General features: G+C 53.9%; 1 protein-coding gene across 1 annotated transcript in view; it reads right to left on the reverse strand.

The window, feature by feature from the left end:
* ARRDC1 (arrestin domain containing 1) overlaps positions 1–21,359 on the reverse strand; it is a 40,455-nt gene that overhangs the window by 7,213 nt on the left and 11,883 nt on the right. The window contains exons 2-4 of the mRNA XM_064727742.1: positions 14,780–14,890; positions 620–670; positions 345–499 (exon numbers count right to left, since the gene is read on the reverse strand). Coding sequence (XP_064583812.1) covers positions 345–499; positions 620–670; positions 14,780–14,890 — 317 coding nt within the window. The remainder of the gene's footprint in view (positions 1–344; positions 500–619; positions 671–14,779; positions 14,891–21,359) is intronic.

The raw sequence follows: 21,359 nt of genomic DNA on the forward strand, positions 1-21,359 counted from the left end.
CAGGTCTCACTTCTCCAGCCCCACAGTTCTACTGTCCTATTAGTTGCTTTCCCCTCCAAAGCAAGTTCCCCAAACCCAAGTGCCTCCAAGCACCTGAAGCTGTTGCCCAACATGTTTCTCTGCATGCTGAAAGTTCAGATAAACCTTTCAGAGCAACACACACAAGGGTCAGAAATCACCTGGAGTAGGCACTGACAGCAAGGCAGGAGAGGAGTCCTTGTCCTGCTCTTGCATAGTCACAGCACGCAGTCAGAGCTGTCCAGCCACTCAGTGACTCCTCAGACAGCAGGACAAGGACAAGTGCTGAGTGTTGGCATTTCCAGCCATGCCCTCCTCGTCCTTACCTCGATGTCAGGGATGTCGTTCAGGTTGAGAGGGCAGAGAACGTAGAAGATCTTGTTGCATTTGTAGTCCTTGGAGAAGCGAGGTGTGTCTATCACAGCTTTCACCTGATGCAGGACCTTGCCAAAAGGGCCTTCAAATGATGTAGGAGCAGAAGCTGGAGTTGAGAGAGAAAGAAGAGGTCATAAGGCTGAGCCAGGCCAGATTCTGAACTGGAAGTATATGCAAAATCCAAGGCTTACAGTGAAGGGCCTTCAGCCACTTTTCTGCATCTTACCTGGCAGCAGGAACTGGAAGGGAAAGTTGTGCTCTCCAGCTGTCAGGACCCCTGTGGAAACAAGAATGAAGCGTTCATGGGACAGGCTGAGAGGCTGTTACCTAGGAATGTGTGATCTGGGAGAGAGAAGCCACCACCCAGGGAATCACACACCACCTGCTCTGCTGCCACTGGACCCCTCTAGACCCAATGGGCAGTGCTTGAGCCAGCAGGAGCACCTGCTGCCAACCCACCCCTCCTTGGGACAGGAGAGGTTCTGTAGGAAGATATCCTGTAAATAAGGTCATTTAGGGCAGGCTCTAAGGGATTCCAGTTCCACAGCAAGTGGTTATCTCAGGCTGTTGACACAGGACACAGAGCAGGGCTGCTGTGGGTTTAGTTTTCCTCTAGTCAGTCCCCTGTCAGGCAGTCAGGGAGAATGTGAGAAATCACAGGCACTGTCTGAGGGTGGCAGGGAGTTCTGGTGGGCATCAAGCCACTCCACCCTCAGACACATACCAAGCCCTTCACAGACAGGGCTCAGGAGCTGGAACCAGAGGTACACCCACCCCTGGACCCTGAGACATCAGGAACTCAGAAAAATATTGCCACAACATCAACCTTGGCACTTATTTCCTTCAACCACTGCTCTGCAACAGCCTCGAGGGCCCAGGGCAGAGTCAAGATCCAGTGCATGGCTGAAACAACAGATTCCAACTCCCCAACTCCGTCCACCCTCCAACACTCCCAGATCCCCTCCAGGGCAGTGTGACAGCTGAACTGAGCCCACAGTGTGATCCAGCAGCTCCTAAAGTTGCCTTCAGTAAGAAAACCACCGAGGTTTATCCATATTTGTTAAATCCATGCATACACAAGAGGTTTTGTTTTTAGAGTGGCAGAGCTGAGAGGAAGACCTGGATGCCCAGTAAATCGAGCTGTGTTTGTTCTGCTCTGCAGGATCATTGCTGGAGGTAGCAAAGCCCTCTCTGGCTGGTGCTTTTGTTGTTGCAAGGCAGGGGGAGGCAGCTTGGCCGTTAGCAACGCTGGCTCTGCAGAGCTGACAGAAACCGAGCCCTGTCGCCAGGGGATTAAGTGGATTACACGGAAGGGGGAGTGGGGAGGAGAAGAGTAAATCCCCCCACTGACACAGCAGCCCAGGCAGGACTTGGTGCATCATTCATGCTGTGAAAAGCCAGATCTCTGCCTCTCTGCTCACCCAGCCACCCCATGGGGATGAGGCACAGCGAGTGTGTCCTCACAGCGCAGGGACAGAGGGATAAACAATCCAACACACACATCGTGGATCCCGGCAAAGGGAGAACACCCCCCTGCAAAGGGACAACAGCAGAGGGGGCTATTTGTGCTCTTTGTACACTCTGGCCTCACAGAGAGGAGCAGGATTTGCCCATTGCCATCACCTCCCTGCAGATTCCCCTCCTGTTCCCCGAACAAACCCGAGCTATGTAGGCTAAAATGCAGCACCCGGCGCTGTCACCAGGTGGAGGCACCAAGCCAGGCTGTGCCCTGGCTGCCAGGGCTGGGGCTCAGAGCTGGCAGGCCCCGAGGCAGCTGTGGGACCCTTCCCCTGCTCCCTCCTGGGCAGCCTGGCACAGCAAAGGCGCCAGGTGAGCTGCAGCAGGTGCCTTGGCTGGTTCAGGATAAAGCCTGGTTAATGGGAATGACTCGATGAGCCCAGCCCTTGTTTGCTGCCCTGAGGGTTTCTGATTTTAACAGGCACCATTCAGCATTGATCTTACAACCATTATCTCTATTTTAGAAAGCAAATGGGTAACTGGAATACATCGACTGTCCTGTGCAGCTTCTGCATGGCAGCACAGGGACTCTGCACCTGACAAGGAGAGGGAGCAAGGGCTGTTCCTGCCCTGCACAAGGGAGGGAGGTGGGAGCTCCAGAGGGCAGTGGCCACTGAGAGAATTCCACTGAGGATTTCCACCATTTCTCCGAATTCCCAGCTGTGCAGAGCCCCACATGCAGGTTCAAGCAGTAATTCTGAGCCTCCTACTAGGGGCATGAAAGTTCACAGTCTTTCCAGGACCCTTAGGATGAGCCCACAGACTCCACCAAGTAAAAGTCCCTATTCTGCATTACAGGCAGCACCATCCAACAAATCATTTCTGTAAGTCCCGCCCAGCTCAGGTGCACCAACAGAAAAATGGACTGGAAGTGAACCTGTGAGCACTTCCACAGTTTCTAACTCCCACAGCATCACTGGCCCTGATTGAGTCCTGTGAAAGCACAGGCACGATCCAGAGTGCCTGGAAGAGTGACAAGGCAGCAGAGCCCACAGGTGAGCTGGGTCCTGCCTGCCTCCCACTGCAGCAGGGGGAAAGGCAGATATTCAGCAGGAGGAGGAAAGGCAGATATTCAGCAGCAATCTGGGCTCCTTCTTGCTTCTCCTGCAGAGGCTCCTCCAGCACGGGCACAGCAATGGCTCCATTTGCAACTTGCAATTACAAAACCATTTCTGTCTTCTGCCTGGTGGAAAGTTGGCAAATCCCAAACCAAGCACCCTTACAATGGGAAGGGAGGTGGCAACTGCTTCTAAACTCTCCAGCTGGCAACTTTGCTCCAAAAGGCTGAGCTTCCATTCCCAAATGCTGACTAATCTTGCTGTAATAGGGGAAATCTGCAATTTCCCTTGTCCCAGCTTCCCTGTGAGCATGGGCAGGGCACAGACTGACCTTGAGCCAACACCCAGGTACTTCTGCCATGGAAAACAGGAGCAAACTCAGCTCTTGTAGAGTCAGTCCAGCACAGCCATTGTGCTGGTGACACAGGGCAATGTGTGTCTCACCAGGCCTTGAATAGATCCCCAGATCACAGCAGGGAAGATGCAGCATCAGGCAGACTGTCCAGAACCTTCCCACAACATCCACTGTCCAATTCCAGCATCCCAGCAGTGAGGGGAACACACTAACAGAGACTCTCATCACCCCTGTCCCTCCAGCCCAGAGAGCTTCAAGCAACAATCCAGGACATTCAATGTGCTAATTCCATCTGCAAGTGGACTTTGTAACAGAGCCTGTTGTTGGCAGCAGGCAGAGGTGAGCTGGTTTCCAGCCATGGTGGAGCCCATGGCCACCCCAACACCTGGGAAGAGCCCATGGCCATCCCAACACCTGCCCTTTCCCTGCTCCTCCAGCACCAGAGGCTTTGCCAAAGCCCTCCCCAGCCTGGGCAGGGCACAGCAGGGCAGTGGGGGTTCAGCACTGCTCCAGGGGCACTGGGACCCCTCAAACAGGGGCAGCTCACAGACCCTGTGAGGGGACAGGGCTGTGCCAGCCACACCGAGCCAGCACCTCCCCATTCCCAGAAGCCAGAACAAAGGCCACAGTGTCCTCAGATGCAAAAAAGCTTTTCCTGAAGTTGATGTGCAGCTAAAAATACCTTGAGAAAGTCATTAGGCAGCAGAGGCAGCAGGCTTGGCAGGGCTCTGCTGTGGGGCCATACCTGCAGCAGCCTGTCCCCCTGATAGGAGCCAAGCCAGCAGAGATTGGCCACCCCCACACAGCCTTGGGAAACTTCCTCCCAGAACATTCCTGCAGGGAAGAAGCTGCTGCCCCAGACAGCCTGGAGAAAGCTCAAGTGCAGATAGCAGGAGCAGTAACAACACACCCATAGTGCAGAAGAACCTTGGGGATGTCCCTGACTCCAGCAGAGATAGGGCTGGTGTCTCATTCATGGCTCAGCTGCTCCTCACTGGGGCTGGGGTTGTACCATTGGATGTGGAGGAGTCCTGGAACATTTCATTTACAGAAAATTCCTTCATCCAGAAGGATCAAGTCTTCTGGATCCCCTGGAGACACTGGGTTCCACCCAGAGAGACCCTGCCAGGCTGAAGGGGCTGGGCCTGTGGAACCTTGGGAAGTCTGACAAGGCCAAGTGCAAGGTGCTGCCCCTGGGTCAGAGCAGTCCCAAGCACAAACACAGGCTGGGCAGGGAATGGATGGAGGAAAGCCCTGAGGAGAAGGGTTTGGGAATGGTGGTGGATGAGAAGCTCAGTGTGCCCCAGCCCTGTGTGCTGGCCCCAGAAACTCCCCTGCCCTGGGCTGATCCCAGCGTGGACAGCAGGAAAGGGGGGACTCAGCCCCTCTGCCCTGCTCACACCCCACCTGCAGAGCTGCCCCAGCCCAGGGAGGAGCTGGAGCTGCTGGAGAGATCCAGAGGAGACCATGGAGCTGCTCCCAGGGCTGGAGCCAGGCTGGGAGAGCTGGGGGTGCTCACCTGGAGAGGAGAAGCTCCAGGGAGAGCTCAGAGCCCCTGCCAGGGCCTGAAGGGGCTCCAGGAGAGCTGGAGAGGGACTGGGGACAGGGGATGGAGGGACAGGACACAGGGAATGGCTCCCACTGCCAGAGGGCAGGGCTGGATGGGATATTGGGAATCAGGAATTGTTCCCTGTGAGGGTGGGCAGGCCCTGGCACAGGGTGCCCAGAGCAGCTGTGGCTGCCCCTGGATCCCTGGCAGTGCCCAAGGCCAGGCTGGGCAGGGCTGGGAGCAGCCTGGGACAGTGGGAGGTGTCCCTGCCATGGCATGGAGTGGAATAAGGTGATTTTTAAGGTCCATTCCCACCCAAAGATTTCCCTGCACAGCACAGGGCTGCAGCACTGCATGGCAAAGCTGCCACATCCCACCCACGGGCGCTGAAACGACCCCATGTCTGCATTTACACTGTGAAACAAATGATCCAAGTCCAGTTCACTCCTCCAGAGCTGCTGAAAGTGTCTGGGCTCTGCTCTGAGCAGTGACCCCTCCCTGGCTGGTGCTGCCAGGCCCTGCCCAGGCAGAGGTGGCAGCCAGAGGAATCCCCAGCCCTCCAAAGCCATCATCCCTCCCTGCCCACACCCTGCCCTGCCTGCAGCTGCCCAAGGGCTGGGAAATGCCCTCCAGCAGCTTCTGCCTGGCACAAGAGCAGGGCTGGGGCTCAGGAGGGGCCAGCCCACAGGAACAAGGACACAGCCCTACCTGCTGTGCCCCACCCACCTTCCCAGGGCTGTCTGGCAGCTTTCATGCCAACAGCCCGGTCTGACAGCCCTGTGGGGCCTGCTCTGCTGGGCTGCACGTTCCAGCCAGTGCCACTGAGGGGACACTTGCCAAATGCTCCTCCCAGGCTGCAGCCCCAGCCCCAGCGTCCCTGTCTGCAAGTCACAGGTGGTGACAGCCATCCCTGCACAAGGGTCACGGCCACCATGACAAAACAGGAGCTCCAGGGAAGCAGAAGGGAGTCAGGAGGTGCCTTGGTCACACAACTCAGGTGAGCTCATTCCCCTCCTGTGAAGGCTCACACAGATGTGACACACAGCAGGCTGCAGGCCAGGAATCACACATGTGGCACAGCACACACCTCTGCCTCACCAGGCTTCACCCACAGCTACCACAGCAAAAGAGGTGAATAATCCCATTTATTCTCCCTCCAGCCCCCAAGGAGAAGGATGATATCAGCTCTGTAGCCACCAGTAGGAGCCTGGAAATGTCCCCACACCCCAAGGGACAGAGAGTGGCTGAAATGGGGCTCCTGCTCCAAGCCCTGTCCCTCCCTGTCGCAGACATCTTTTCATGAAAAATCCTTTCCTTAGGATTTTTCCTCCTGAGAAGCTGAGAAGCCTCAGGAACAAAATGCAAACAATGGTTATCTGCTGCTGTGGAATGCAACAGGTGCATCTGGGATTGGTCTCGTGTGCTTGTTTGTAATTAATGGCCAATCACAGTCAGCTGGCTCAGACAGACAGCCTGAGCCACAAACCTTTGTTATCATCCTTTTCTATTCTTAGCTTAGCCAGCCTTCTGGTAAAACCTTTTCTTCTATTCTTTTAGTACAGTTTTAATGTAATATATATAATAAAATAATAAATCAAGCCTTCTGAAACATGGAGTCAGATCCTCATCTCTTCCCTCACCCTCAGACCCCTGTGAACACCATCACAGCTCCCCACCAGTCCCTGCTCCCCCCTGGCTGCTAGAACAAGAACAGGCTGCACCTTTGGAGCACACAGATTTTTTTGGTTCCTCTAGCAGAGGAACAGCAGGCCAGACCATATGGCAGCTTCTCCCTGGCTATTTAACAAGTGATGCATTCACTGTGTTGGCCAATTCAAGGAGCACAGAAAGGTACCTGGTGCCTGTGGCCCCTGTGCCATCACTTGTAGCAATGTGGCTCTTTAATGCTGCCTGAAGTCAGCCCTGGGGAAGGCAAGGTGCTGAGTTAGACTGATTCTGGTGCTGCTGATGCTCAGCTTGAGTACTCTCCTGTCCAGGCAGAGAGCAGGGAAGCAGAAGGTTTGTGTTTTCCACTTTGGGGAGGAGAAATGAGCAGCCCTAGCTCTGCACTGTGCCCCAGGAGCCCCAGTCCCCAGCCACAGGCAGAGATGCCAGTGTCACTGCAGTGCCAGTCCCCAGCTAGAGGCAGAGATGTCAGTGTCACTGCAGTGCCAGTCCCCAGCCAGAGTGAGATGCCAGTGTCACTGCAGTGCCAGTCCTCAGCTAGAGGCAGAGATGCCAGTGTCACTGCAGTGCCAGTCCTCAGCTAGAGGCAGAGATGCCAGCGTCACTGCAGTGCCAGCAGCCAGCACCCCACTCACCCCTGTCCTGCCCTCTCTCCTCATCCACCTTTGCAGCCAGAACACTGAATATTAGATATAAGCAAGGGGCCAGAGCTCTTTAGCTCTCAGGAGGCTCTACCAGCATCAATTCTGTGCCAGGGCACTTGAGGTGATGCTGAGCCACTGCAGCTTTAGCACAGGACTCAACCCAGCCTCTGGTGAATGGAGTTAATACAGGGGATTACAAACTGCAACAAAGGAGGGAAATGCACACATTGGCTCATGCCACCAGCAGGCACAGGTGCCACAGAGGGAGCAGCCAAGGCCAGAGGAGCATCCTGCCAGCAAGCACAGGCAAAGCCAGGAAAGCTGAGCTCCAAGAGAGCTCTCCTGCTCTGTGTGGCAGTGATGGAGCACAGCCCCAGCAGGCTCCACACTCCCTGTCAAGGCAGCAACTCTCTGCTCCAGCTCTGCAAACACACAAACACACAGCAGGAACAACCCCCCCATGGGTAATGCTGCTGAGATCAACCTTTCTGTACCACAGGAGGTGCAGCAGAGCACTCAGCACTGAGGTGAGGGCTCCACTGCTCACAAACCTCTGTGTCAGCAGCTTCCAGAGACATTCTCAATGAATTAGCAGGATCTGGCAGTGTGGAAATGCTGCAAAAACCCCAGAGGATTAACTGCTCTACTGAGGCAAGAAATTGGGAAGTGCTGAGGAAGCTGCTGTGACCCAAGGCAACTGCAGGGCCCTCAGTGTGGCTTTCCTGAGCTGAACCTGCAGTTCCTGCTCTGAACCCAGCAGCACAGTGGGGCCAGGAGCTGGCACCAGAACATCCTCAGTGCCTCAGCACTGCCCATGGACACCCTGCTGCTGTCCAGGAGCATCACCTGCTGCTCTGAGACCTCCTGCTCACACAGAACAAGCTGCACAAGCCTCACAATTCTGTTTAGTCAGGTCACCAAGATTTTTAAATTCAGCTGGGAGCCAGGATTGTTACCCTGTGCCAACTGCTGGCCATGAAGGTGTTGTGCCAGGCCGGCAGAGAACCACCCCAGGGAAGAGGTGATGCACAGCTGCCCCTTTTATAGCTCTGTGCAAGAAATCTGCCAGCAGAGGAAGCATGTGGAGCTGCCAGGAAATCCCTGCAGTGCCTTCAAGCTAACTAACAAGCTGCCAAAAGAAAGGTCAGCTGGAAATTACAGCCAGCTCCCTGCATGAGTTCAACTCAGGTCCAAGGAGGGAATGAAAAAAACCCAAAAATGTACTTACAACCTACAACCCTTCCACAGGGCAAGAGCTGTGTGTGCAGCTGGAGATGCAGGCAAGGAACAGCCCCACGGGGGTACAGGCACATGATGGACCTGCTCCTGTCTGGCTGAACAAGGGCAGAGGCACAGCAGGGAGGGGGAGAGGAGCAGGAGGCTCTGCAGAGTGAATCACTCCATTATACTGGAGCAAGAGAAGCAGCTCTGTGTCCCAGAGCTGGGTACAAGCAGTGCCATTCTGTGCTCGCTGCCACTCGATCCCTGCACTGCTGACACCTACAGAAACCCCACAGCCCCCAACCCTCCCCTCTCGCCTTTCTTTGCAAAAGGAAAAATCAACACCAGCGAGCAATCAAAGTCCAAGTGGGAAAAGTAAATACCCTCTCAGCCTCCCCTCCAGGAGGCAAGTAACAACCCCCCCTGTGACCTCTGTGGCACAGCAGCAAACAGAGCAGTGAGAGGCTCTGCAGCAGCTGGCACACTCCACACTTCCCAGCAGCTTTGAGTTCATTAAACCCTTGGCCTGTGTGTGATTGCCAAGGCTACAGCACAATCCCCTGCTCCTCAGGGCTGCCTGGGCACAGAGGATGCCCTGCTTGGGTGGGGACAAGCCCTGAGGAGCTCTGCAGCAGCACTCATTGCCAACCTGCTCCAATGGCACAGCCAGGTCCTGCACACCCTGTTCCAAGGTGGGGAGAGAAAGGAAAGCGCCTTTAATTAGTGCCAAAGTGGGCATCTGGGTTATTTCAGGGCCTGCCTCCTTTTTCATGCAATGAAAAAAACCCCAAAGCAGTATGTAATACAAAAAGCAGTGTGCAATACAAAAAGCAGTGTGTAATACACAAAGCAGTGTGTAATACAAAAAGCTGTGTAATACAAAAAGCAGGGTGTAATATACAAAGCAGTGTGTAATACAAAAAGCAGTATGTAATACAAAAAGCAGTGTGTAATACAAAAAGCAGTGTGTAATACAAAAAGCAGTGTGTAATACAAAAAGCAGCGTGCAATAGAAAAAGCAGTGTGTAATTCAAGCAGCAGTGTGTAATACAAAAAGCTGTGTAATACAAAAAGCAGGGTGTAATATAAAAAGCAGTGTATAATACAAAAAGCAGTGGGTAATACAAAAAGCAGGGTGTAATATACAAAGCAGTGTGTAATACAAAAAGCAGTGGGTAATACAAAAAGAAGTGTGTAATACAAAAAGCAGGGTTCAATATAACAAGCAGTGTGTAATACAAAAAGCAGGGTGTAATATAAAAAGCAGTGTATAATACAAAAAGCAGTGGGTAATACAAAAAGCAGGGTGTAATACACAAAGCAGGGTGTAATACAAAAAGCAGCTGATGCCAGAGGACAAGCTGCCCCCTCACTTATTTCAATGCAAAGGTGTGTGGGAGGAGAAGTGTGGAGTCACTCTTGGAGGCTTACAGAGAAATCTGAGCCTCGACAGTTTTGCAAACTCCTCTCCCCTTCCCCCCCATGTGTCCTCAAAGAGCACAGATCGGTGTTTTTGAAAGTTACTGCTCAGGCTGTGGGAAGGGATAGAGTGAGGCAGGCTGTTTGTCAGCTGAGCCTGCTCCCTGCACCACCTCCTGTGTGCCAGCACTGGGGCTGAGCCACTCACCAGGGATGGGCAAGGCACAGCCCCATTCTCTGTGTGGCCTTGGGGACACCTGGGATCCTTCCTCAATCCAGGCCAATGCCATCAGGCTGGATGAGCCCCTTTCCAGAGAGCTGGGGATGGTGTCAGAGGCCAGCCTGGAAGCACCCTCTGCCCCAGGGCACAGCCTGGCTGCTAGTTTCCCCCCAGCAGGGACATGCTGCTCCTCCTTACCTTTTTTTAGCATTTCTGTAGTGGGGGCAAGGCAGGAACAGAAGAATCCTCTGAGGCAGAAGCAAATTCCTCCCTTCCTCAACTCATTTTCAGCAGTGACATCCCCAGTGTGGATAAGGCCTCTGGGGACATGGCAGGAAGGCAGCCCCTCCACCTGGCACCAGGGCCTCCCACAGTCCCACCCTCCCTCCTGCTCTTTGCTTTGTGGTGGGAGAAGGTGGGCACGGCCAGCCCACACCTGGAGTGACAGGCAGGGATCCACCCTGGGGGTTTTGCATGGTTTTTTCTCAGGTATTTGGTTGTTAATTGCTGCCCTGAGATGTGCAGGATGTCTCTGTTTCAGCCCGGGCGTCTGAAGAACGAGTCAGAGCTCTTCAGTTTTTGGTCTGGAAGTAGTTTATTAATTCTTATCTATAAAATTTTCTTTCTGCTCAGCAGGGCAGCCACAGGCACTCTGTGTTGTCCTTTTATACTACAAACTACGTATAACATATTTACACTTAATTCCCAATACCTATCACCTGTGTTAGACAGTGCACTTCTACTCTAAACCAATCCCAAAGTGCCAACAGCACTGCAGAAAATGGAGAACAAGAAGAAGAAGGAGAAAGGCTGGACACGCCCAAGTCCCTCCATCTTGTCTCCATAATCCCCATACCAAAAATCCTAAAATCTACATTTTCACTTTGTGATAATTTTATTATTATGCTATTTAAACTTGTGTGACTTTCAGGTCCTCATACAAAGCTGGTAACTTGCTCCAGGGGTCATAATCAAACCCACAGGTGTTTTGGGCTGTGTGCCAGGGTCTCTGAGTCCTCAGGGGGGTCCTTGACAACTCTGGACACCTGGAGGGATGCACTGAGCTCTGACAGTTTTTATTCTCCTGCAGGACCACACCAGATGCCACCAGTAACTTTTGCTTGTGGTGGTGTCATGGGTGGCTGCTGGTGCTGTGTGCTGGCACTGTGGGCCAGCAGCTCCTGTAGGAGCCCTTGCTTGGAAATGCTTCCAACTCCCCCACCTCACCCTGGCTCCTGCCACCACCATCAGTGACCTCCCCACCCCACAGCCCAAGAACCAGCAGGCCAGCCTGCCTCAGTTTCCCCTCCCAGCCGGGTCAGCCCTGCAGGGAGGCACCCAGGGAACACCCACATGGGACACTCCATCTGTCTGGGGCTCCTTCATGCTTTTTCAGGAGAGGCCAGAGCAGCTGAGAGCTATTCCTGGAAAGCCTAAAAATGCCACAGCTGAGTCAGCACCGAGGCTCTGCCTGCACCAGGCCATGGAGGGCTCCCCCAGACAGCCCTGCAGGGCTGAGCTGTGCCAGGACACTGCTGCCAGCACCCCTCAGAGGACGCAGACAGACAGACAGACAGACAGGCAGACACAGAGGCAGGGAGGTGGAGGAGCAGCCCAGACACGCATCAATGTCACAGGGAGGGCTGTGACAGCAGACAGCTCTCTCTCTCTGTCCCTGTGCTGCAGGCTGGAGCAGTGCCAGCCCCCAGGGCTTTTGTTCCACATCCCTGCAAGCCAGCACAGCACATGCCAGGGTCAGCTTCAAAGCCATCTCTGCTGGGGGACTCGGGTCTAAAGGCAGCATTGACACTGTCCCATCTCCATCCCACTGCTCCCCTCCACCCTCCCAGGGCCCAGCTGTCCTGTCTGGGTGCAGACATGGGACAAAGCTGCAAGTCCAGGGCAGTAATTCCTGAGCATGAAGGGCAAATCCCCCATGGCTGCAATCCCACACACAGGGAATGCCCACCCTCTCCCCCTCTGCTGGGAATCAGGCTGAGAGCTCCCAGCAGCTGGGTGCACACAACGTTTTGGACACAAAAAGCTGAAGAGCACAGTCAGTGACTGTGAGTACCCAGCACACTGCTCCAGACCAGCTGCTGATACCTGGGCTGGGCTTTCCTCATAATGTCACTGCAGCTCTGCAAGGCAGGACAGGAACAGCACCACAACACCTCAGTTTCCAATCCCACAACTCCACAGGGACAGAATTTCCCTTCAATTCGCTACACCTAAGGTAAATCATGCACTGCTGTTTCTTGCCTCACTGCCTGCAGCTGTGGCAGCTCTGGGGACATCAGCTGCCCCTTCAGTGCCACTCACAGCCCAGGCTCTGGGAGCAGCTCCAGGGCAGAGCCAGCAGCCCAGCCCTGCTGCCAGCCCCAGGCTCTGCTCAAGGCTGGCACAGCCTGTGATACCAGTGGGTGACAGAGAGGTGTACAGGAGTCTGGGTCCCAGAAAACCAACAGCCAAAAGAACAGGGTTTCCCACAAACACTCCAAAAACTGGGACTACCAAATTTTGGCCACATTTGGATGTCAGGCCTTCAAAGGGCACACTTCAGCACATGGGTTTTTTTCCCATCCTTCCCAGTTCACTCCAGTCCTAGTTATCAAGGGAACGGCTCCCAAGGGCAGCCTCACAAGAACTGACTGCCAAAGCAGCTATCAAAGTTTTCCAGAGGCTGCAAGCCCCACAAACAGCACACCCACCTCTTCCCTCTCCACCTTCCCTGCCCAGCTTGCCCAGCACACAGATCTGACCACAAGATCACAGCTCTCCCTTGAATCATTAAATATTAGAAACAAAAGTTGGAAGGAGCAGTTTGCAGTGCAGTTGCAGGTTTAAACCTGTCCACAAGTCCACACTCAGTTGCAGCCTTCAACTCCCAACTCATCTAAGCCTGCCACAGACTTTTATGAAAAATCCTTTCCTTGGGATTTTTCCTCCTGAGAAGCTGAAAGGCCTCAGGAACAAAATGCAAACAATGGTTATCTGCTGCTGTGGAATGCAACAGGTGCATCTGGGATTGGTCTCATGTGGTTGTTTCTAATTAATGGCCAATCACAGTCAGCTGGCTCAGACAGAGAGCCTGAGCCACAAACCTTTCTTATAATTTCCTTCTAATTCTATTCTTAGCCAGCCTTCCGATGAAATCCTTTCTTCTATTCTTTTAGTATAGTTTAAATATAATATATATCATAAAATAATGAATCAGCCTTCTGAAACATGGAGTCAGATCCTCATCTCTTCCCTCATCCTGGGACCCCTGCAAACACCACCCCATGAGCCCAATGGTCTGCAGCACCTTACAGATCCCCTGTGACTGTGTCCCCACCCTGACACCACAGCTGGGCTCTCTGTGCTCAGCACACCCAGAATCAGACAGGAGTGGTTCCCATTGCCCTCCCAGGCAGTTTATCTCTGACTGCAGCCCCCAGGCTGAGAGCCAAGAGCCAGCCAGCCAACTGTCTCCCCTGGCAGGGACCTGAGAGCCAGCAGCCCTCTCACCAGTTGCTGCAAGAATGAGCTCAGTCTCCCCTCGATGCTGAAAGCTCTGCTTGGGAAATTGCTGAGCTAGCAGCAACTGCCATTTCAGTTTTACCCATTTCCTGTTACTTGACAAAACAGTATCAGAGGGCTGAGCTCCTGCTACCCTGGGCTTCTGCATGTTCCTGCTACAGCAACTGCCTTCAGCAGGTGAATACTGGCACATCTTGATTTCAACAGCATGAATTATTTGTGGTAAGGCTGACCTATTTATCAGCAGAAAGACAGCATTCATTCAGGCCCAGATCCCCCAGAGGCTCTGGTGTCACTTTACCCACAGGACAATACAACTCCATCACTATCTCTGTCCATCTCACTGGGAGCAGGGGTAACTGCCCTGGGCTGATCCTGCCACGCTCCCAGAGCTTCTCCTGGAGCACAAGTGACACATCCACACCCCCTTTGACAGCAAACCACTGGCTTCTGCTGACCAGCTTTGATCAGTGCTTTGTGAGCACCATAAACACACGTGGGAAGCAGAGCAGGGCGAATGTCACAGACATCTTTTATGAAAAATCTTTTTTTTTAGGATTTTTCCTCCTGAGAAGCTGAGAAGCCTCAAGAACAAAATGTAAACATTGATTATTTGCTGCTGTGGAATGCAACAGGTGCATCTGTGATTGGTCTCATGTGGTTGTTTCTAATTAATGGCCAATCACAGTCAGCTGGCTCAGACAGAGAGTCCGAAGCACAAACCTTTGTTATCATTCCTTCCTACTCTATTCTTAGCCAGCCTTCTGATGAAATCCTTTCTTCTATTCTTTTAGTACAGTTTTAATGTAATATATATAATAAATCAGCCTTCTGAAACATGGAGTAAAATCCTCATCTCTTCCCTCAACCTGAGACCCCTGTGAACACGGTCACAGGTGAATTCACAGAGAATTGAGACAGGGAGCAGTCCCTGTGACAGCTCTGCTTCAGGCAGACCAGGCCAGAGGATGCCAGCAGTGTTTGCAGGGTGGCTGCCAAGTTCTGCTCAGGATCCTTCCCTGCACAGCTCCTGCTAAGCTCTTGTAGTGTCTAATCCTGGCTCCCATGCTCTGTGCACAGGCCAAGGCAGCCTGTGAGGGGTATTTCACATTGAAGGGATGCTGAAATCTTGGTGAAACGTTTCTGTAAATCTTCTCTGAACACAGATTTGCACCAGGCCTTAGGGGACCATACCTTTGTCTGCCAGGGACAGCGTGCTGTTGAAGTACTGCTCCTCCACAGTCCATGCTGTGTCATTGATCTTGTTGGACACCCCACAGGATCCAATGCAGCTCACCTTGATGGCTGTGGAGAGACAGGACACATGTCAGCACTGGGAGAAAGCAAAAGCTCAGGTTCAGACCTGCCTCAGGTACTGCACTGTGCAGGAGCAGTGCTCATGAAAACACACACAGGGTGGGAAATTGGAGCAGAGGAATCAGGTCATGCTTTCATTCCAAAAGTGGGTTTTCCAGCACTCCCAGCACAACTGAGCACTCCCTGCTACCCCAGTGCTATTTCTAGGTACTACCACCTTTGAAACCCTCAAGCTGGTTTCCTTGCACTGAGGAAGCCCTCACCAGCAGTGATTGCAGCTCCCTGACAGGCAAACCTCTCTCCCAAAGAAGCAGTGTTCCCTCCCAAAACATGCACCAGCCTTGGCACTCTGGCTGAGAGCACAAGCCTTGGGTGTTACTGTCCAGAGAGGGATGAGCAGCCAAGGACTCTGCTGCTGCTCCCACCCCACGAGGAGCCAGGATTCCCATTGAGGGGCTCACCATCCCTGGGAGGAGGGAGCCTGGCATCCCACTGAGGGGCTCACCATCCCTGGGAGGAGAGACACGTTTGGCACAAGCCCATTCAGCAGCTGAACAAGGGCTTCAAACAGCCCTGTCTGAAGCAGCAGCAGAGAGCTGAACCCCCCAGCGCAGCCTGGACAAGTTCTGCTGCTTGAATTCACAGCCCTGTCACCCTCAGAGGACATTCCCAGCCCCTGGGAGCCTGCTCATGGGCTCAGCTTTAATGTCTTGCAGCAAAAATACTTTGCCATTAACACTTGTCCTGCATCAGGACCTCCAAATGTCCATGAACACATCACTTCCCAGGCAGCCAGCAGCTCTAAGGAGTGGCTTCCTCCTTTGTTAGAGACACAGAACTCAGCAAAGCCACACAGCAAGGTCTGGAAGCACCAGAGGTGCCATCTGACTCTCCCAAAAGCAAGGACAGTCATTTGAGCTATGTTTGTGCCTTGCCTGGATAAAGTCACCCCAAGAGCTCAGCCTGCAGCTCTCAGAGGAGCTCCCCACAGACACCTTCAGTTAGTCTTGGCCAATACTCAGCAGGTTGAAATTAGATTCTGATGTCGACACTGGACCACAGAGACAGAAAAACGTGACAGACTGGCCTTGCTGCACAGCAAGAGATGATCTGCACTGCTGCCCCCACACAGGGAGGACACAGGCAGACCCATCATGGCACAAACAGAGCCCTCAGGGCTGTCCCAGCCTCAACACCTCCCACCTGAATCCCATCAGGTTTTGCAAGAGCTGGAGCCCACAGAAGTCCCTTACCCCAGTGGCCAGGTGAATAGTTCTGCTGGCAGAAAGGTGACAGGATCCACCCAGACTCTCTGCCTGTTTGACCCATCAGCTCCCCTGTGCTCCAGCTGCATCCAGAGGAATCATCTCCCTGGGAGGCAGGTGGCCAGTTTGTGTGGCTTAGGAGCTCTCCCCTCCTCAAATGTCCTCAGCCCTGTTGATATCAACACCTCCACCCACCAACCCAAACACTGAGGGCTGGATGTTATTGCTGCTTGCAAGCACCTCAAAAGGCTCTCCAGAGCACCTGCCTGGCCAAAGTGACTGACCCAGGACAGGGTGAGAAGACCCCAAATCCAGCCCTCCCTGCAGGGGCAGCGCAGAGCTCTTACCCCAGTCACAGCCAGGGGGTCATGAGCTCCTCAGGGCTCAAAGTCTGTAACCCCACAAGGAAGAACAGATCTCCTGCCACCCCCTCAGATCTCCTGCCATGCCCCCACAGCAGATCACAGCTGAGATGAAGAGCCCCTTGCAGTCCAAGTGTTGTTCTACACTCAAGGACAAAGGATAAGCAGCTCCAGATGCCAACTCTCATCATCCAAACATCAATACAGCAGCGAGGCTGACACACCACTGCCTTGTCTGTGATGTGCTTCAGCATTTGCAAGGCAGGCAAAGATCAGGATGGCATGGCCTGGGATGGGAACTCCCCCAGCACAGCCCAGAGCACACCTGAGCTGATACAGGTGCCCTCCTGAGGTGAACCATCACAGTGAGCCCTCCCCACATCCCCAGGTGACATCCAATCCTCTCTTTTGCCAGGTGGCAGAGCCAAAGCCACAGAGGGGCCTCAGCATCAGGAGCAGGAAAGGTTTCAGCAGGGTGGTGTCCTGTGTATCTAAACATTGGTGCCAAGCTCAGACATACTGCCACATCTCTGGGCTCACAACAAGCCTGTCCCACTCTGAATTAGCCCACAGAACACAGATGGATCCAGTCAAACCAAGCCCAGACTCACCCACTCCATTCCCTCATTTTCACACAGGAGATGTGAGCAAGAAAAGCCCAACCAGAAAGTGGAGAATGTTCACATCCTCCAGGAGCAACAGCCCCTGAGCAGGCTCCCCCTCAGCCTCCCTGCACAGCAGGAGTTTATAGATCAGCACCATCTGTTCAATGCCCAGATAAGGGGCCCACAGGCTCTGATTGCAGCCTGATCCTGCACTGTGGTGAGGAGGCTCTGCTGCTCCAGGGAGGCAGGTGGGAGGGGATGCTCAGGAACACAGGCTGTGCCACAGCTCCCTTCCCACAGCACACAGGCTCAGCAGGCAGGGGCAGTGGGTTTGCAGTCTGACACCCAGACCAGCCCTGGCTGGGGCCCTGCTGCCATGGTCAAGCACCAGGGCTGAAGTCAGACCATGTCCAAAAATCCCTCCACAGCTTGCTGAGGGGTTTTCCAGCACAGGGACTGTCAGCTCCAAGGCTTCCCCATTAACCACTGACATCCCAAACTGCATGGTCACAGCCAGCCTAGAGGGGAGGGACAGTCCCAGAGGGATTGCTCTGGGGCTCTGAGGGGCTCCAGTCCCTCAGCCCCACCAAACCCTCTCCAGCCACATTCCCTGACCATCACTCACCCTGGGGTTGCCATTCCAACCCCAAGCAACAGAAAGCAGCATTTCAGGCTGAAAAGTTTGAAGGAATTTCACTCTCCCCTTCCCTCTACACCCCCAAAAGTCCCCAGTGTCCCCTCACCAGGCACACCAAGTCAAGTGGGACAAGCCTTGGAGCAGCTCAGGGGGCAGAGATTTGTCACAGAGCATCTTCTCCAACCTGCTCCAGACACATGAGCTGCCCCACATCTCATTGGGGAAAAATGGGGTGGACAATAGCTCTGAGCTATTGCCCCACAGCTGACAGTGTGGCTGGACACAGGGATTGCACAACCCACCTCATCCCCCAGGAGGAGCCAGCAGATCCCCAAGCCCCTGCAGGGTGGGTGATGCTGTCCAGGACAGCCACAGAGGCCCCCCAGTTTCATGCAGAGCAGGAAATACTGGAAGACACAGGGCCAGGTTATCTGGGAGGTTTCAGAGGTGCCTGGTTCAACAGATCAAACCATTTATCTCACTCCTAACCAGGTTTTAGAGCAGTGGACCATGAATCAGCCTCTCCATGAGCATCCCATGGGCAGAGGGAGATACTGGGGACTTGCCTGGCTCTCTCTTGTACAGGCTCCTGCCCACAAGCAGGAGGAGGGACAGGGATGTGTGACAAGCACAGCTCAGGCACGTGGCTCTGGGGGCAGCTGGAACCCAAAAATGGCACTGTCAGGATGGACCTGGCAAAGCCAGCACCATCACAGCTGCTGCAATGGAGCCACCTGAGCATGGAGCTTGTCAGGCTGCCTGTCAGGAAGCAAAATGCACAGTCTGAGCCTTTCCAAGGAAATCTTGCAAGTGCCAAGCTGCAGACAGAGGAAATGAGAATAGTTTCTGCATCAGAATAGGCCAGTTCCAGTTATTAGAGACTCATTAAAAATGCCTCTGGAATCCAGGGCTACCAGTGGCCCCAGTCACCTCCCTCCTGCTCCCTGTTTACCCAGGCTGATTTGAATAAATACAGGAAAACAACAAAGTCCAAAAACTGTAAGGGGAGGGGAAGGGGGAGGCAAAGAGAAGAAATGAATGATGAAGCCATGCAGAAGGCAAGAGCCCTTCACCCCAGAGCCCCTGAGGGACTGAGGGAAGCGGGCAGCTCCACATCCAGCCAGACACATCTTTAGCAACGCGCTGCAGCACGCGCCAAGCGCTGGAAATAAAAGGAGACAGCTCAGCCATATCCATCTCTGCACAAAGTAAAAATAGAGATGCCAGGAGCTGGGCACGTCTGCCTCCTTCCAAGGTGATTTAAGGAGAGCAGGCATAGATTTCAAACTGCTTTTTCTCCTCACCCAGTGAGTTGCCCTCCTCGGGGGAGCTGGTGTGGCACCTCGAGCATGAGGAAAGGACAGCACACACATCCCCTCCTCTGCCAGGGGCATGGGGTGTGTGCACATCCCCCTTCCAAAATCCAGCCATGACTGAGCCAGCAGAGGCTCAATGGTCACCCTGCACTCAGCCCCAGTCCCAAGTGAACTTTCAAGTCCTGTCTGTGTCACACACCTGCTACAACAGGTATGGGCAGAGGGGGAGGGAAGAGGCTGCTGCATCTTGGTCAGCTTGGATTTTCTAGGCTGGGCAGGGGAAGCAGCAAAACCAGTTTGTAGAATCATTAAATATCCTGAGCTGGGAAGGACCCACCAGGATCCCCCAGCCCCCCCAGCCTGGGCACCCCTGGCAGCGCTGCCCAAAGGCTCCTGGAGCTCTGGCAGCCTCAGGGTCGTGCCCATTCCCTGGGCAGTGCCAGCACCCTCTGGGAGAAGAACCTTGCCCTGATCTGCCCTGCCCCTGACACAACCTGACACAGCTGGAGGTGGCTGTTGCAGATGGCAGCAACTCAGGCAGGACAAACAGACCCTCCTGTCATTCCCTTTCCTCTGCAAGGACGGATGAAGAGCTGGCAACTGAGCTCTGAAATGGCACTGAAATGGCATTTACACACAGCCTGGGATGTTGCCAGCTCACCCGGGTCACCACGAGGTCTCAGCCATGTCTGCTGCACCCAGAGGCTCCAGCTGTCCCTGCTGCAGGGAAGGAGGGGCCCAGCCCTGCACATGTGGGATAAGATGGATGGCAGAGCCACAGTGCCTGCAGTGACCCCACACAGCACAAGGGACATGGACACGCTTTAGTGACAGAATCAGAGGGCACCCAGGGACTCAGATACCCTCTGGAAAACTCCTGCATGCCTGGATGCAGCTAACAAGGGAGCAGAGGAGGAGAAAGTGCTGTGGGAGTTGTGGGAGTCAAGTGAGTGTGCATCAGAGAAATCTTCATTTCATGGGAACCAGCCACAGGAAGGCAGAGCCCCCTTCCCTCATCCCTCTCCATCAGAGCCATGGCAGACAGTGATCACCACATGTTAACAGATTCTCTCAAGCTGCCAGGGACTCCCCAGAGCTGCAGGGACTCAGAGCACCCATGAGCTGGGAATGAACCATTTTCCATCCCAGGGAGAAGGGGGTGAAGGATCCCCCTGAGCCCCAGCCCCTCCCCAAAGCATGGCAGTAGGGATCTGGTTTTGGCAGAAGGATGGGCAGCAGGAGGTCACCTCAACACAAGCACCACTGCTCCACCTTGGAGTGACACCTCTGGGCTCACATAGATCACAAATTTGGATTCACCCTGAGATCCTCCAACCTGCATCTGTGTGAAAATGAGGGGTTTGAGGTTCGCACCCTGGCAGCCAAGCAGGCCCAGATAGCACTGGGAAAATGGGAAGCCTGGGAAAGAGCAAGACCCACAGGCAGAGCAAGTTACTCTCAGTTTGTAATCTGTACTATCAGACTGAGTAATTCCTATAAAAGTTCCATGAGAAGTGGACACCAAGAAGGGCAGGATGAGGATTTCTACTGATGGCCTTTACACAGACACACACCCAAACAGCTCCAGACAGAAAGGACTGAGCAGGAAGGCTGGGAACTCACAAGATGCACACAAGTCCCTCGTGCATGAATATATTGAGACACTACTAATTAAACCAACAGCTCCTAATTAAATCTCAGCTGTCCCCATCCTTCTGGGTCCATCCTGTCAGTTCTTGAGACACAAATAGTCTGGAGCATTTCACAAGCCAGCGAGGCAAGAGCAGAGCTTACAACAAGTGCTGGAGGCAGCAGCAGGTTTGGCACAAGGTTAAGGATTGTCTGGGGAGGTTTTTGTCTTCCTCCTTCACAAGAACCCAGCACAGGGGCAGGAAAGGGATCTGGCCTCTAATGTGGAAGGAGAGGAATTGTCTAGAAGTGTAGTCTGTGCTTTCCATCTCAAATCAAATGCAAGCCTGTAGCAGGCCCTGGGAGGTGACGTGTCTGGAGCTGACACACAGGGAGCAGCATCTCCCACAGCACCAGCAGCTCCTGGAGCACTTGGCTGCTGCTCCCCGTGCCCCAGGGGCTCATCCCACCTCCCAGAGCCATCACAAGCTCTGCTCAGAGGCTCAGACAGGCTCCCAGTGAAATTCTGAGTGGTTGCTGTGTCTGACCCCTCTCTGTCCCACAAATTTCAGCATCATTTAGCCCCCAGGAGCAAGAGCAACCTCTGCTGTTCAGCCATTCCTTCCCCATGTGGGCACTTGCC

The sequence above is a fragment of the Zonotrichia leucophrys genome, chromosome 17 (assembly GCF_028769735.1).
Source record: "Zonotrichia leucophrys gambelii isolate GWCS_2022_RI chromosome 17, RI_Zleu_2.0, whole genome shotgun sequence".
Classification (NCBI taxonomy): Eukaryota; Metazoa; Chordata; class Aves; order Passeriformes; family Passerellidae; genus Zonotrichia; species Zonotrichia leucophrys.